This window comes from Mizuhopecten yessoensis, unplaced genomic scaffold (assembly GCF_002113885.1).
Source record: "Mizuhopecten yessoensis strain PY_sf001 unplaced genomic scaffold, ASM211388v2 scaffold11183, whole genome shotgun sequence".
Taxonomy (NCBI): Eukaryota; Metazoa; Mollusca; class Bivalvia; order Pectinida; family Pectinidae; genus Mizuhopecten; species Mizuhopecten yessoensis.
The window spans coordinates 2,124,702-2,142,650 of record NW_018408921.1 but is presented as its reverse complement, the minus strand read 5'-3'; the positions used below and the strand labels follow the sequence as shown (position 1 = coordinate 2,142,650).

Genomic DNA, 17,949 nt, shown 5'->3' with positions numbered 1-17,949 from the left:
TCACCACATGTACATGTGGCACCCGTCATGATGTCATATAACTACACGAAGATGTGAACAAAAATTCCATGTTATCTTTCAAGGATGGGCAATTAATACCAACAGCTAGATTGCAGTATATTTAATGAGTTATTTGTGTATTGCAATATGATTTAGCAATTTATTGTAATAATTAAATTGTTCACCAATTTTTGGAGGTTTTTAACACAATTTTGAAATAATCTTACAGAAATAGCAGTGAGATTTGATAAATTTTATCCAAATTTAGCTTGCTTGGTGTTTTAAGGATCCCCGTACCACTGCCAAAAAATGAAAAATCCTTCGGGACAAGATGGGAATTTGAATCCTGGTCTTCATATTGTTGTATCCTCGCAAAAGCTGATTGAGCTAGCTAATAGCTACGTACCTGATCAACAGAATTGCCCTGACCCAACTGTGCTTCAGTTATATCCAAACAGAACTTAAGGGGAGTTCCAGTGGGACAGGGATCCTTAACTGCTACAACTATATACCAGTACATATAATTTTCAATTAGCAAGTGAACATTTAATCACTTTTCATGTAATTTATATATGAAGATACATAAAAACCTACAGAATTTCTAGGAATACAATACATTGTGATATACATGTATTGCAATACATGTACAGCCTAAAGACTGCAATATATTGCAATGTGGAAATTGCATGCAATACCCACCCATGCATTCTTATACATATGACACAGTGTATACATTATCACAGGCATACAAGCTAAAAACAGATTTTTAGGAAATTTCAAATCTGTGTGGCTCGATCATGGACCTTAATGTAAAGTCAGGTCATCCAGATTTGAAGGAATGGACAAAAAATAAACAAATTCTAAACAAACAAATATGTATACAATAACAAAACAATAACATTATCAACATTATGGCACATACACAGCATGAATCAATGACGCTAGAAAACACAATTTTTAAAGTAACAATAAACAAATAAAACAATCTATCACAATATAATGCTTCTATTACAGACAATGTGTGATTTCCAACATACTGTATACTGGGAAGTTTTCGCACAGTCACACTTTTGCCCTTCCCCTGTGAAATCCAAATTCACCCAGTGTTAATTTCGCCTTTCTTGTTTAATTACCATGTAAATCATGTTGTTGACAAACGTTACTGTAATGATACATTCACCCTCATTTAATCCAGAGGGTCAAAAATTCCCCGGTATTATACAGTACTCAATGGGACTGGCATGACTAAATAATAACATGTAAAAGTACGATGGTGAACCTCTTGGTGATTTTCCATTTTTAAGCACTTTCCATACAAAACAAGAGTACCTCGGTCGAATGCCATATAGTGTTATATACTTTCTTACATTGAAATAAGATCTGCATCATTCTAAGAGTGGTTAGCTGACATGCTGTAAAAAATGTAGGAGAAAATCTCCGGACAAAAAAATCAAATACTGAAATGAACAAAGGGCAATAACTTTTGCAAAAATTGTCGAATTAACATTCTTTTCAAGGAAACACAACAACCTATCATGATTATTTAGCCTACTCAGTTTCAAAGAGATCTGTTGAAAAATGTAGGAGAAGATTGCCGGACAAAAAATCAAATATTGAAATGAACAAAGGGCAATAACTTTTGAAAAAATTGTCGAATCAAAATTCTTTTAAGGGAAACACAACTTCATATCATGATTCAAATGCATACCAAGTTTCAAAGAGATCGGTCAAAAAATGTAGGAGGAGATTGCCGGACAAACAAAAGTTTAAGCCAGCCGGCCTGATGGACGACGCCATACCATAATATGCGTATAAATATGACAGATGGAATGTGTTTTTGTTTTGTTGTTATGTAATGCTGTGGCTGCTTTAGGAAAGTACCTGAATTATTTTTTGGGATGTGTTTACGAACAAATTTCAAGTAACTCAAGGAATACAAAACAAAGACAACTAATACATTATACTGCTATACCTTGGTGACAATATTGAAAAAGATTTGAAATATCAAAATTGATTTCAAGAAAAACTATTTTGTTTTGAAATACTAGCAAGAAGAATTTAAAAGGTGAACAGGATGTAGCTAGAATAAAATGACATACACAAATTTCACAGAATATTCCTTAAGAATTGTTACTACAAATTTAAATACATAATTTGTATTTTGTTTAGAGTCAGACAATTATTTGGGAAAATAGCTGATGTTGAATATACTGCAAAAATCATTGCAAATTTAGAGAATAGGCATAAGGTAGAAATAGTATGTTTTTTTTATCTTATTTTTCTTTTTTTTCTTTTTTTTTTGCAGTCAGTTACTGCTGTCAGTTACTTCAAAAAGGGAAAATCAAGAAAATTTTATAAAGCTGGTTCACAAAGATAATCTCAATAAGGTTTCACTGATGATAAAACATAATCATGGAATTACATGCAATACCATTCTTAAGTAATACATTTCACTGTAAGGTAAATTAATCTGAAACTTCTCTACAGCAAAAAACTATTAAAAAAATATGTATATTCCTACTTATTGTTTTGAAACAACTGAATTTCTAGTGTATATTATTGTAAGTAGATTCTTCTGGTTCACTTATAGTTATGCAGTGAATATACACATGTCTCACTAAAAAAAGTAGGGGGATGGACTTACAATAGGGCAATAGAATAGCATTTGCTTTTTACTGAACTACAATAGTATGAGTGGGCTTATTACCAGGCATGGGTTTATTAGTGGGTATTTACAGTTCAAGTAATATAGTTTATTCCAGACTTGCTTAAAGGTGTTTTTTTTCAGATCAGCTAACTCAGTTAACACACTGAAAACAATGATATTTAAATAAAAAAAAATAGAACAAAAATCAATAATTAAAGCATCACAATAAATACAAAATACTTTTAACAAACAGATCAAACAATTCTAAACATATACAAATTTTACATAAAAGCTATTGTATAAAGATATCATTATAACTTTTGACAGTAAAACAACTATCAAATTTAAATATCACAGACTACAAAGAGATTTTGACACAATAAAAATCTTTGGATATGAATAAAAAAAAAGTAACATTCGTCACTAAGAATTGGCATGACATATTTAGGTATGTTTTTTTTATAATAAACATCAGATAATTATACATATCATGTACGTTTTTTCTAGCACTTGCAACTAACTTATAATAACAACACTCATGTCATTGTGAACCTCGAGCTCATATACCTGACATAATAACTTTATTTTAAGGTAACTCGTTCACCCCTGAAAGTTCATGATGAACTGTTCCAACCTTTGAATTGGAAGAGTAAACTTGTGTCTTCAGGGATGAATAAGTTGATAAAGACGACCTACAGTTTGTTTTAAAATGAATTAGGAATCATAACTGTACATTACTGCCTTTAGGTAATATTGCTATTCCATGCATTCAAAACTAAATGGACAGATACACAGCTCAAAGATTCCTATATCCCACTGCAGGCAAAACACTAGAGAATTCCATTGTAGTTTTTCCACATGTAAAGTTATCTCCCCTTAATTTTGTTTGAACTATGACTGTAGTTGGACTGGGCCAAGAAACAGTCCCTAATCAACTAGCTTAATTGCTTCAAGCGACCGTATTGTGGTCAGAGGTCCTGGGTTCAAGTCCTAGTCTGGCCAAGATCAATTTTTACTCTCTGACCACTCGTAAAAATATAAAAAATTACCCTGTATTAATTGCTTTTAATTTGTATTATTCTTCATAAATTTTACACAAGGTATAGTTTTCTTTTCAGAGGATTGAACATTATATTTTCATTGCTGTTTTTAGGAAAAGTTTTGAATTCCTAATTTTAGTTTTTGGCGGTGGTAGAGGGATCCTTGATATCATTAATATACTGCACCAATCTGACGTTAAATAAGAACATTTGTTTATCTTTATTTAAAGTAAACAGTAAAGGCCACTTCGAGACACCTCCTGACACTACTGCTAGGTAATAGACTGTTTAAGAACATACACAATTCGTTGGAGGAACTCCAACGTGCCAGTATTCACAAGTTCGTGTGACGGACATGCTATGAGTCTTTCTCTTCAAGGTATAAAACAGTTCGGTCTTCCAAGTCCGCCTCTCCAACCAGCACATTTAAGTCTGTGTACACAATTCGAGGCATATTTCTGACTAAGTCATGCAACGACAAATCGCAATTCATACAGTTTTCTGCAAAATGTAACACCATTTCAAGCCTGTCTGTGACTCTGAAGTAGTGTTGTTTACGAGACCCATCAAGTAAACGCACAGCCAGAAGAATTCGAGTGGCTCCCTCTGATGGTTCAGCTGGTAACTTATGAGGTGTAAATTTGGAACTCTCCTGTAAATTCTGGTAACCATGGTTACTATATGTTTCCTCAGATTCCTGATAACCTGGTAATAATCTACTGTCTGGTTCGTCGGAGGATATCGATACATCAATATCCCTTGAAATGTCTTTTGATCTTCGTTCCTCTGAGTAATCACTTTCTGACCTGTAAAGAGGACGGGAGTTAGACTGTTCTGTCATGTGACCTGCAGTTGGTGGTTCTTTTCCTGACGAATGGTCTTCATCATTACTAAAATCCAGTTTCTGTGTTCTTAATGACAGTGAGTCTAAAGAAATTTCATCACGACGGGGAGCCTGCGGAATACCAATTGCCGGCAGAAGTTTGTATCTTGTCAGAGAAGACATAGGTCTCATCGTGGCAGGAGTTGGCAAGTTTTCTGAAGAAAGGAGGAAAAAATGCAAAGTTACATAGCAATTTCAAAGTCATTGATAGCATTATTTTTGAAACCCAAACACACAAAAACAAGAGGTCTTTCGGGCCTCCAGTCGTTCACCAGATTATTTTGGAAATCAAATTACCGGTAAAATAATTTGCCAATAGCCTGAATTTCCTCTGGCCCTGACACCAGACTTAGACATTTGGACAGATAGATGTCTGCCCACACCAGACATCTATCTGTCAAAATGTCTTAGTCTGGTGTCAGGGGCCAGAGGAAACTAAGGCTAATCTACCAAGTACATGTAGGTTTAATTTCGCAGGGCTCAATATTTTGCAGGTGCCCCAATGCAATCAGAAATAGTTACCAGGGATTAATTTTCACACAACATTGTAAGGTAAAAATATTGCACTCACAAGGGCGCTTTTGTATTTGAGTGATGGAATTTATTTTACAGGTGTTATAAAAATATGATGTTCAAAACCTATCTTATATCCATTATTTGGCAGTAAAAGGGTAAACAGGTATTTTTAGTTATCTTTGCATATTCATGGTATTGGTATTCGCGGGGTATCTATAGTTACATGTATATAATTTTGCACTCTCTTTGGTGACTGCGAATATATGGAAATTAAATCAATGAAAATGTTCAACTATAGATTGGGAAGAGAGAGACCAGGAGGGCTCAGCACCTATACCTGTAAAATTGATCCCCAAGGCCTAAGCATGCCATCACTACAATTTGGTCAAAATTCATCCAGTGCTTTGGGAGAAGATGTCTTTTAAGTAAATCAATTAGCCTATGTGATGTTTGCCATCCAGCCCCTCAGCCCCAAGGAGTGTCAGCCCCTTTATTTGTATACCATTTAATGCCCATGGCCTCAGGATGATAACACCAAAATTTGGTTAAATTCTGTTCAATATTATGAAAAGTGGCCTGGGGTCATTTAAAATTAGAGTTGATGGACAACAGAAAAAGTACCAAAACTAATTAATACACTGTAATTCAATATGAAAAACATCATCTGTATGTCAATAGTAAAATTACATGTGTACAATGCCTGTAATAGCATGTGTTATAGCTAGTTAAAGAAACTATACATGTATGTAAACAACACAGGCATTTGTTTCTGTCAATAAAGATAGTCACAAGAAAAAAAAATCACACCCTACTCATAAAATATTTTATGAGTAGGGTGTGATTTTCTTTTTCTCGTGACTATTTTTATTGACAGAAACAAATGCTTGTGGTAAACAAGTCTTAAGTAGAAATAGTGTACATACTATAGCTGTAAGTCATGAAATATTTCCAACTTTGATTATTTGCAGATCAAATATGGAGTTTTCCTTTACAAGCATAAGCTTGTAAAATTTTGTTGAATATTCATTGAGTATCCACCGAAAGCTTTTACGTACAGAAGACATTTTTGTGATTCCTTTATATACAATGTATATAAATTACCATTACTGTATTTATCCTTTACATTTAGTTGTAAATACTAGGATCTCTTTAATAAGTTTACATTTGATATGAGGTTTATTAAAAGAGTTTTGAAGCTTTGATTTTATTGAGGACAGTTCTCATTTTTGGTAGATATACATTGATACCTGATCAATTTATTATCTTGTCTGATCCTTGTAATTTGATTTTTAATACTGGAAAAGAAAACTTCTACAGCACAAAATATATGTGTCATTTTTATTTACAATACTGACAGTATTTTGAATTGCGCAAGGTGTGTCTTTAAAGCCAGACAACTGATAGACAGAGAAGCAACCTGATTTGAGCAACTGCAGAAATGAATGGCATTAATTTTTGTGTTACATATATAGTATCTACAAAAATCTTAACACCTGTGTCCACATGATAACCCCCTAAAATGACAATTTAAAAAATTCCAGTACCAAAATTTAATTATTTACATAAATTAATTCTGAAAATTATCATATATGAGGACCCCAAATATTTATCTAGGACCCCCGATTTTCAATCAAGTGGGTCCCTTATATAAGACTCTCAACGTCAAATGGGATGTAAAACTCTGTTATCAGAGCCAGGCCATACATCTCTCACTGTAACCAAGCACAAAAAAATATACCCTCAGTATTTCATTTTAAATTTGGTGGATAGCTTTTACAATTCCATACATACTCAGAATCAAAATGAAATTAGATAATAAAATAAAAACACTCCAAAATGCTGATATTTTAACTTACCGATGACAGATTCCGGTTCTGTGTCAAGCACATTTTGTTTTTTTCTTGCACTTCCTGGAGGTCTACGCTTCTTTCCCGATTTTGTTCGAGCAGAGTATCGTTGTTTCTTGTTGCCTTGTTTGTATACATTATCTTGTATTTGTTGTTCATTTCTCTGTGAAAATTCACTTTCCGGATTCTGATCATAACCAGTGTCACGGTTTATATAATACCCATCATAATTATCCCTTGATGACGGAAGATTTTCAGACGATGAGGGTGGTCTTTCATGATAGTAAGATGAAGTATCCTCACCGTAACTGTCATTTCCAAAGAGAGGTTGGTCTTGCGTATTAGAGTCTCGAGAAAAGGAAGGACGCTTTGAACTAGAACTTTTTCGCTTTTGTTGTAAATAAGAAGTGCTATCCCCTGAAGACCGATCAAATTTATCCATTGGTGAATTTCTGTTGGAATTTTCAGATGGAGATGTGTGGTATCTGTTCGCTGAAGTAGGTCGTTGTTGTGGACTGGGAGTCAATCCTGGACTTCTAAACCCAGATAATTTCTGTTGTCTGTTCGATGGTGACATTCCCTTTCTTTCACCAAACAGACTTTCACGTGACTTTGGATGTCCAGCGGGACTTGGTCGCGTTTGGACAGGAGAACCTTGGCGACCAGCAGGAGACATAGGCGGACTAAGTCCACTGCTATCATCGGAACTAATCTGGCTGTCCAGTGTAAGAGTTTGGCGGGAGTATTCATCATAATCGTGTCTGAAATACAAGAAATTGAATCAAAACAAGAATCGTACAGGATATTCAGTGGTACATAACATAAATATTTAAAGAGTAGGACTGTTTTTTTCTTCAGATCCATCAGTTTGGAAATATGTAATAACTGTATCAAACTTTTACTTTATACACATACAATTCAATTCAAGACTGACTGGTCCCATTGTCAAGCTATGACTGAGTTAGCGATTGGGAGTACAGGTAGGACTAATCTTTCTGATAGCTTACACGATGAGAAATGTATTTTTTCCGGATACAGGAAAATTTAGCATATGAGTGTCATATTCTAATTATTATATGTCTTTCAATTTGAAACCATTGAATTATATTCAGTTCATTATATTTCTCAAAATGTCAGGAACTGGCAATGACATAAATTTGTCAGTACCTTTTGTAGGTTTCTGGAGTATAGCCTATGCGAGAGGCTGGCCGTCCATTGTCTTCAGGACTGGGATCCACAGGAGGTCGGCCCATCCTAGATTTGGGACGAATTCTACGCCCGGTACTTGTTTTTGGCCTCTCCATGGAGTCTATATCCATGGCAACAGCTTGCTGCTTCAGCTTATAAACATCTGACCAGAAAAAAAGAACAAATTTATTGACCTGGAGACAAATATTTTATTTTAAACATGTGTGTTAGTGTAAAAGGTCGATAAGACCTGTTACGGTCATAGTTCTCATAAAAGATTCTGTTTGGATATGATGGCATTTATCTGGCTTACACCTATAATTTAGCTTCTTAATAACAGACAGCTTTTTTTTTATACTGGGTAGCTGTGATAAAGAAGCTTCTGAAGACGAGACTTTTTTTATATGTTGCGGTGGCCGGTACAGAGGAGACCAGGTATTCATATATATCAATACTACTATCTGGCGTCAAGTTACATCATTGTACTTAAGGCCATGTTGACAGACTTTTTTAAGATAATTATCACAAGTTATGTTACATGATTTCATTTATGTAAATTTACCAACTTTTGTGTTCCATTTAGCAGGACAATATGATCGGCTGTCACTAATCAGCTGATCCTCAAGATGGAATGTGCGATAGATGGAATAATGTGTGATGATCTCGTGAAACAAACCTGCAGTTCATTGACAAGAACACTTAATTTGAGGGTACCAAAGTTGGATCCAATATGAAGGCCAGTGAAGGTTTTCATTTCAGGAGTTTGGTAACTTGTTTATAGATGTACATATAATTGTTGAACTTACAACTTGTGAAACTGAATTTTATCAGGGTAATTATATAACAAGTGACATATATCACATTGTGTTTAACCTTAAAAAATATATAAATAAATATTACTATTTCATTGTAAAGGATATTCATAGGGAATAATTGTTTCGCTATTATCATTGGCACATGCAAGAACACACGTAGAAATGTGCTGCTATATTCTGCTTAATCATATACAAGTAGTTACACACCCGACATAAATTCTGGTAAAAGTCAAATTAATGAACCAAAGTAACTCCAGATTTGGTGATAATCATCTCAACAAGTCCTGTACTGTAACACAAAACTTGCTAAATGGATGACAGAAATATGCCACCATATGAATTTAGCCCGAGTTTCCACTGGCCCCGACACTAGACATTTTGACAGGTAGCTGTCTGGTGTACATGTAGGGCCAGAGCGCAATGCTACAACTGCGGCAACTGCACTCATATCTATGAGATCTGCCGCAGTAAATGGAAGAAAAAGATGAAAACGTGGAATTCTCCGACACTATTTGGTAACAGGGAGTGACTAATCAACAAAAAGATGCAGTCCAGAAATCTTCTAAACAAGATTAATCGTTCCGTCCAGATCAGTACGGTTTGTTGATTAGTCACCCTGTGACCTACAAAAATAGTGTTCGTTCAGGTGGGAAATTTTTAACGATTAATAATCGAAGACTCTACTGAAGGAATTTATCGATCTCTGTGAGGCATGTGTACATTGTGTCATAGTATATTTTTGTTGTCAGCACCTCATAATTCTCCGATACCAAACGGTGTCGGAGCATTCCACGTTTTCATAGTCAGTCTTGCACCACACCAGACATATATCTGCCAAAATGTCCAAGTCTGGTGTCGGGGCCAGAGGAAACTCAGGCTACATATGAATTGAAAGCTCCTGTGGCAGATTTTAATTGTACATATAGGAGTAAGGTCGCCTTCTAGCTTCGAGTTGGGGGGAATTTCCCTTTATCTCAGTGGTAGGGCGTCCGACTAGGAACCTGGAAATCGAGGGTTCGATCCCAGGTGGAAGCGCACTATTATCTTTCCTGTTACACTCCATTCATAATGACTGATGAGTTGGGTCAACATTATTGTGTTAACTGCGTCAGTTTCTTTGGGTCGTTGTAGCAAAGAAAATGCATTGAATAGTGAGGCTTCTATATGACTTTCAAGTTTTTGAAGTATCCATGACAGACCTGGTCACTGCGGATTGACCGACCGATGACCGAACCCACTACTGACGGTAAACATGTTTTGAAGCGAATCTGACCTATGATGACATTGCATTAGAAAAAAACACCATAGACGGACAATCAACCTGATTCACCTTCTTGATCAACATAATCTATGGTGGAATAGCTCGGAATGTCATCTGCGTATCGACCACTCGTATCAATAGTGTGGCCAGGTGCATGGTATCTTCCATGGCGACTAACGGGTCGACAAGAATCCGCCATATTGTTTACATCTTTGCGTCATAGATTTTTTACGCAATGTATGCCTTTTAATTGGTTGAAATTAATTTTGTTACTTTTGGATTTGAAATAAATACTAATGTACAAAATGAAAACAAACATTTATTCAAATGTTTCACAACGTTCGAATATATATGGAATATCAAGATACCTTTTTCCTAACAAATGCATAGTAATGAATGAACCGACGGTATGGCAAATAGTTCCGGATATCAAACACGTTCTCGAAAATATTGACAGAATCAAACTTGGAATGAACCTCTTTTTAGTCTGTAAGATGAGAGAAATGATATATTTTCTGTTATCAGTACATTCTCTATTTACAAGATAAGCTTTATATTTGCAACCTTAAGGTTATCATTAGATTTCTGTGACGGAACCTACTACTCAAGACAGGTGATTCGACAACCGATACATCTTTGTTGTTTATGTGCGACTCGTCAATTAGACGCTTTGATCGCGTGAGCTTCAAACGCTTACCTAACTTAGTTCATATTCAGTGCAGGATAATAACATGTCAGCGCCCTGAAAAAGTAATGACAAGATGCTTGGTGATTTGGTCAAAGGAAGAGAAAAATCAACACTTACACTGATAGAGGGTCTGTGATCCATGCTTTCACTTTGATATATATACAATCTGAGTTCGATATACAATTTTAATAAAATAGGTAACATTTTTTATGAAAATCAGCATTTGACAGCTCATGCATGCTTACTCCAACAATGTTAGAGGTTTTACACGGCGAGAAACTTTTGACAAGCGCCATGTAACAGTCGGCAAAATAATATCCGATAGAAAAAAAGGCCAACCAGCGGCCTCTTGTGTTATAGGAATAATGCATACTCTGCAGACTAATGAAATCGTACACAAGACAGCTAGCTGTCAGAGATTTAGAAATTAACAGATTAAGGATCATACTACAAAAATTGTGCATATAACACTATGATTCGGTTCACTATAAACTGCTGATTATATAGCTCAAACACATTTATTGAAAATACTACAGTGTAGCTTGATTCACCTTCCATACTTTTAGATTTTTATTTGTTTTATTCTATCTGAAAACAAGCAGGCAGCTGTTCCCTACGTCAGTTAGAGTTTAACTAGCCAAAATATCTGATCCGAAAAGCATGAGTAAAAAATGTCCTCAATTATTTCTTCTGTATAAGTTTTGTGTGATCTCCTTGTTCCAGATTCTGTTGAAGAGCCAGGAAGAGGACTGCTGTCATGTTTCCTTCTTAGTCTCTGCCAAAGGTATAAATCTTAACAACAGCACTACATTTCCATGTCTGGTCAGTTACTCATTATTTCTCATCCAAATCTCAGCTCGAATGTTCTGGCAGATCAGTCGTCTGTCAAGTGTCCAGTCAGCCTGTTTGCATCCTTGAACCTACATGGGTTACGCTCGCTTGATGTACGACTCTTATAGCAAATTGAAGACGTGAAGATAGCTATATTTGATTGGTGCCAGTTAAAATAACCTGACCAATCATTAGGCTGATACCTGTCCTGGTTTTCAGAGTAATTTTACACGTTTTAGGGAGTTTAGATCGACTTTTAGTAATAAATAATAAATTGCCATCCCCAGTGATCATATACATTATATACGAGAAGGGAGAAAATTAAGCTCTTGAGTTAAAAAAATTGAACCCACAGTGACGTGACTGTTTTGCATCAAAAACCACATATCTGGTTCATGTACGAAAAAATGCTTAATAACGTTGAGAGATGAATACTTTTTCTTTTTCTTTTAAAAACCTCCTATATGTAGGTAAAATGTATTCTCCTTCCGTTTCCTCCAATAACACATTCCGAGTTTTAAAGTTTTAACGCAGTCATAGTCAGCCACGTTTTGTACATCCATGAGGTTGAGATGACCAGCCACGAGTTGAAACCTATGGTGTGATTGGCTGGTTATATTTTATTTTAGGGGGAAAAATCACACCACAGGTTTTGGCACTTGGCTGATGTCAACCTCATGATACTTTATTTATTTTGGTTTACTAGAAAAAAAATATGTATAAACTTATATATTGCTGATTTTATATGAGAAAACAATAGTTATAATTATCTATTTTGTAGGGTGGATGAGGTCCATGTGCTAACATTTGATCCAAAGTCACAGTCCATGTTAGACGTAGTGCCAGCAGGAACAAACACTAAGTAAGTCAGGGAATCACAAAACTCCAAATAAAGTTTATCATGGATTTTCATTTCAGTAATAATTAATGTAAGTATCGAACCTCTGAAACCTCCTATGGAGGAGATTTCCCTCATTCCACATTTTCAATGACGGAGAAAGTGCATGAAACGCAACTGAAACTGCTTTGCTCAATTTACCTTTCCCCTTTTATGCATCAGAATAACTAAAAAAAAACATTAATTCAATTCAGGCACACCTGTTATGATCATTAATCATGTCCTGTAGCAACTAGGAGATCATTTGACCACAGGATGTAGATTTTGACTTTGGACTTAAATGAGGGAGTTTCGAGGGAGGTTGGTAAATTTTGGTCAAAATGAGGGAGTCTCCCTCCTAATGACGGAGGGTTGACAGGAATGTAAAATTACTGTAACTTTAGTATGCATATTCAATACCTACACCCATCTTTGTATCCCTAAAAACAAAGAATTAAAATATTCTGCCTTTCTTACCCACATGTGACCCATTATAATCTCGATAATACAGACACAGAGTGATCTCCCTTCATCTTTCTTTTATGGAGCCCACACTGCCCTGGCGGCTTTTGCTGAGCTTCAAAAGTTGACCTTATTCAGGCTGTTTTGGTTTGATGGCTTAATCATCGAGAGTGAAGCTATCAAGTTTGTTCAAATATATCAAGGACACATGGACCAAACATTTTTCAAGCCTTTAAACAACTTCTTCTAAATAACCAGGAGGCTTAGAGTCATGACATTTGGTCTTTGTTCAAACACTATCGAGTTACATTTGTATATGAAACTAACATGATCATAACATAGTCATCATAGTTAATGAAACATCTAACGGTCGGAGAAACATTTTATATCCCTAATTTGTCTGCATCTTTAAATATTTAATAAGTGATAATATACAACATTTGATATAGCTCCCTTTCTAGCTAACATAAGCCACTCTAAAGCGCTTTACAGTACATAGATATACAATTAATACAATTAGAATATTCCAGTTTTGAGGAATTCCCAGGAGCTGCCTTATCAGGCACTAACTACTAGTCCTATGCCACCTGGCTAATATCTCCCTATGTGTGTATGCCTGCGTGTGTGCTGGAGATGTATTGTGTATAAGTGATGTCTTATTAGTGATTGGCAATCAGGTTAAAATCATGTTTGGTGACTGGTAATCAGTTTGTAATTTAAGGAGTCCACCCACTGAACATATTCAGTTTATAATTTTATGGGACTGAATACTTGAATAAAGTGAGAACTCTCTATTACTTCATTAATAGATAGAGCTGTTTGCTATATACATTATAATTCCTTCCTTTATAATGAACAGTTTACAACCAACTTTTACGCAGTTTCAATTTTTTCATCATTACCATCTATTACCGGTATATATATGACATATATTATAATAAAAATCAGAAATATAAATGACTTTCAATGCATACTGTAGATTGTAACCCAAGAGATAAATGAAACCTACAACAGTTATTAATTTCAAGTACATTGTACGTACAAGTGTAAAAGTGACATGTCTGGTCCAATATTGTTTTATATTTTGCATTCTGCAGCTCAGTACTATTGTATACATTTGACAGTTGAGTTCAGTAATGAACCAACTATATCAGTTATGGAATTTGTAATCGATAATCAGAATTTAAAAGTGTAAATCAATCAATTTCAATTATAATCAATTATCAGCATATCATGATCTTTTATTATTTTCTCTTTATTACCAGAATAGTTCATCATAACTGCCAACATGATATGCTCAACTGGAAAGAATCATCGGAGCTCTGCCTGGATTCAGACCTGGCAAAGGTCATCAAGGCAAAGGGAAACCTGAACAGGGACCGAAAGGTTGCTCTGGTTATTGACTCTTTGAGTGCCCTCCTTCTGTTTCGACCAGTACCCTACACTTGTCAGACTCTGCACAAACTCTCAGACAGCGATGCCATGGGTACGTTTCCATCCGACACACTAGTCATGACAGTGCAATGTCATATGTAATGAGAATAGTTGCGTAACAGATCTGGACTAGCAGTATTATCCCCTCGACTATTGTTTTATTATTTACAGGCTCTGTTGAGCAATAATGTACATAACTATCAAGACATGCGTGTGTGTGTGAAAGTGCACTTGGGTTGGTGGTCTGTTCACAGTATCCTGAAAAAGGAGTCATACAGATATATAATAAGTCGTTCATGCCATTCTGTAAAAAAAAATATGGTTAAACTTTATTAAACAACCACTTTCATTTAACAACCAGTTTCAATATTTCGACCCTTGTGTGGTCATTTAATACAGACTTGACTTATGACTATGTACGACTTGTGACTTTGTTCAATCCAAATAGTTCCAATCTATTTTTATCAGGAGCTTCAGTCGAACAGGTTGTTGCACTGGTACATCATGATCTCCATGACAACAGTAGCCTCACTTTGGTGGAACACACAGTGTCAACTGTAATTCGTACCTGGCCTACACAATCACCTGGACATGAGTTCTGCTGCAATACTCTACATAAAAAGATCTCCGGAAAAATAGTCAGAATTGTGAGTACAGTATATACTGTAAACATACGCATTTTAGCACACACCAACATTAGTGCATCAGCAAATTTTTGTGCATTCTCAAGTTTGAGTGCATTATCAAGTTTTAGTAGATTAGTGCATTGTTGAATGAACACACCTCTTAAATATGCAAAAGAGAACAATAACCAAGAACTTCAATTGGTGCATTCATAATTTAGTGCAATAGTTAGAGAGTAAAATACGCTAAAATAAGACTATCACTAAAATATGTATGTTTACAGTAAGGTATGTGGATATGGCCTTGTTATGGTCGACTTGTCACCGAGCATTTGAGCCAAATTAATATCCACTAACAAAATTATACTAATTTTAGGTCTCTAATGTGTATCAGGAAAGTTTTGCACAGTTATCTCTCCTCCACAATGAGGTTGAATTAATATTTATATAATTATCATGACAGTGCGTGTTAGTTCACAGCATATATACTGTAACATATGTACCAGAATTAATAATTACATGTGAAGGGCAAATTTTAACACTAGGTAAACAAGGATTTTGACCTGGTGAATGTTTCCGGTACACAGAAGTCCAAAGGTATACACAATTTGGTTGTGAAAATTATGTTTTTACAACGTGTATGAAATTTATAGAAATGTAAGAGAAATATTAATGACATATGATATAGTAAATTTTTGGTTTATTCAGGCTAATAGTGTGGACAATTAAACTTGATATTTAATTTTTTGAATTTCAGAAAGAACATTTCAACATCAGTGACCAATTTGAGATTGAAAACATCACCGAGCTGAAGACTGTTATTGATTCCACACCACAACAACCCACAAGCCAGGTATAATTACCAAGCCTGGATTTTCCCTATCTTTACCGGAAAATCAGAGTTGCCAAATTTACATTGCCTGCAATGAGCCATGAAGAGATTACTACTTTCATGCTACTGGGATTTGACCTGAGGTCACACCTCGCCCTTTGGTATTGGAAAAAGTTGAAATCCCTACCCTATAACCATATATTAAATTAATGGGCATGGAGAAACAAATATATTCATGTCCTTGGCGTCATTACTGCCCATAGGGATTTAGTCCTTACTACAGCTTTTATATTCACACTATTTGATTAAAGTGAACAGAAGTCAACATGTTTAAAATTAAGAAAGAAAATTCCAGGTGAGCTTTCAAAGCCTCTAGGCCTCTTGTTTCAAATCTTTATTTTTAGAATTGTTTATTTGAAAGTGTATCATTGTAGGTTGATCCTGCTGCAAATTTGACCTTCAACTTGTCTTTGACCGACCAGGAGAAAAAGGCGCGGAGTCAGGTGAAGCTACCATATACTTATGACCAGAAAAGGTGAGGTTCTTAGTTACCAGATAACACTCTAGGACATAGTAATGATAAGAAAGTAGAGCCAACCTCACCACATTTACTATAATCCTGTAATATTTACTTATTCTCAGAAAGAGCAATAATGCAGTCTCCAGGTGCAGGGCCTGGCCACTGGTACGTTATTTAATCCTGATAGCACGAGTTATAAAAGCTTGTGTACAAGTCATCTCACAAACCCTTCAATCAAAACAGTATGGTCGCATTGAGTTCTACGCTTGATTAGATACTGTGTTGTATCTTTGAGCAAGATACTTTACTCCGCTTGTTCCAGTCTACTCAGCTGTAAATAAGTATGTGGTTGGGCAGTGCTAGAATTGTTGAATGCTAGCTGTGAGCGCCAAAATGGCAGCACCGGCTGTATGATCCCCAGGGAGTTGAATAAGATATTGTCTGGTTGCAAAAGGCCCTATAACTACGGATAATTATGTGTGAACCGCTTTCAGACACAAACTACAAATTAGGTTGTGATAAAGCGGATTATAAGAATCTTGAATTATCATTATTAGATTTTGGTGGTCATCAGGTGGGAGGGGGAGTATCTATGTGAGCTTCTGATCATTTGTTTTCTATTTTATTGATTTGGCTCTGATCTGTTGTAACAGGATAGAAGCCACACTGAACAAGTCTGTCGGCGAGGGAAAGATATTCTACCAGCCAGACGAAGCAGACGACTTCGATGAGGAAGATCCCGATGATGATTTGGACGTTTGATGATTCTACCCTTACTAAATCTGAATTTTACTGAACAAAATCAGTCAATGTGGAATTTAAAAAAATAAGATCATCACAAAATATGTGTATATCTTGACTGAATGATATGAAGATGTAAAATTTACTTTCTTATCTCAGTTTTTGAGACAAAAGTCAGTCTAGAGTAACATTGTTATGGGTACGTGGACTGTCTTATCAGAGTGACTTATTAAACTTCATCTGTAATCGTAGTTTTGCTACAAATTTTTGCTGCAGTTTAACTTTCAACTTTTTTGTCCTCATAAAGAGGGCGAATTATCACTACAATGAAAATAAGTTTGCAACATGATTTACAAAGGTATAAAATTTTAAGGCGAATTATCAGTGAAGGGAGAAAACTTGACTGAAAAAACAATTCCAGCAAACAGTAGTTCCAGGGTGACAAGTTCCTTCTACATGTACAAATGTAATTACATAAAATTATGTTGTATCGTTAATATCTTACTGTGTTTTCCTATTTGCAAAGTGAAATATCAAACTTGCACTTTAACATTTTTATCCCTATCTATCATACTAGGATATTCATTATGTTTTCAGTTTGTTCATTGTCTTCCATACTTTGAATTTTGTTGGCAGTGGGAAAGTTTCACAGTGGGAAGCATCTACAGTAAATTGTCATTTCAGCAATGTGATTTGAAAGCAAAATAAATACATATAAAAAGATATCGAAGTGTTGTGAAATAT

The 17,949-nt window shown here is 35.3% G+C and overlaps 2 protein-coding genes across 2 annotated transcripts; one reads left to right on the top strand and one right to left on the bottom strand.

Annotated features, from left to right (window-relative positions):
- Positions 1-1,695: 1,695 nt before the first annotated feature.
- LOC110440502 (serine/arginine repetitive matrix protein 2-like) lies at positions 1,696-10,399 on the bottom strand. The gene is made up of 4 exons (XM_021483619.1): positions 10,267-10,399; positions 8,101-8,284; positions 6,943-7,694; positions 1,696-4,725 (listed from the first exon to the last, which is right to left on the bottom strand). The coding sequence occupies exons 1-4, from the start codon at positions 10,394-10,396 to the stop codon at positions 4,046-4,048; spliced, it is 1,746 nt and encodes a 581-aa protein (XP_021339294.1). The 5' UTR covers positions 10,397-10,399; the 3' UTR covers positions 1,696-4,045.
- A 496-nt stretch (positions 10,400-10,895) lies between these two features.
- On the top strand, positions 10,896-17,920 carry LOC110440496 (elongator complex protein 5-like). The gene is made up of 8 exons (XM_021483613.1): positions 10,896-11,013; positions 11,609-11,669; positions 12,498-12,578; positions 14,321-14,541; positions 14,958-15,136; positions 15,870-15,965; positions 16,379-16,479; positions 17,118-17,920. Exons 1-8 carry the CDS (start codon positions 10,959-10,961, stop codon positions 17,224-17,226), a joined length of 903 nt encoding a protein of 300 aa, XP_021339288.1. The 5' UTR covers positions 10,896-10,958; the 3' UTR covers positions 17,227-17,920.
- The last annotated feature ends 29 nt before the right edge of the window (positions 17,921-17,949 follow it).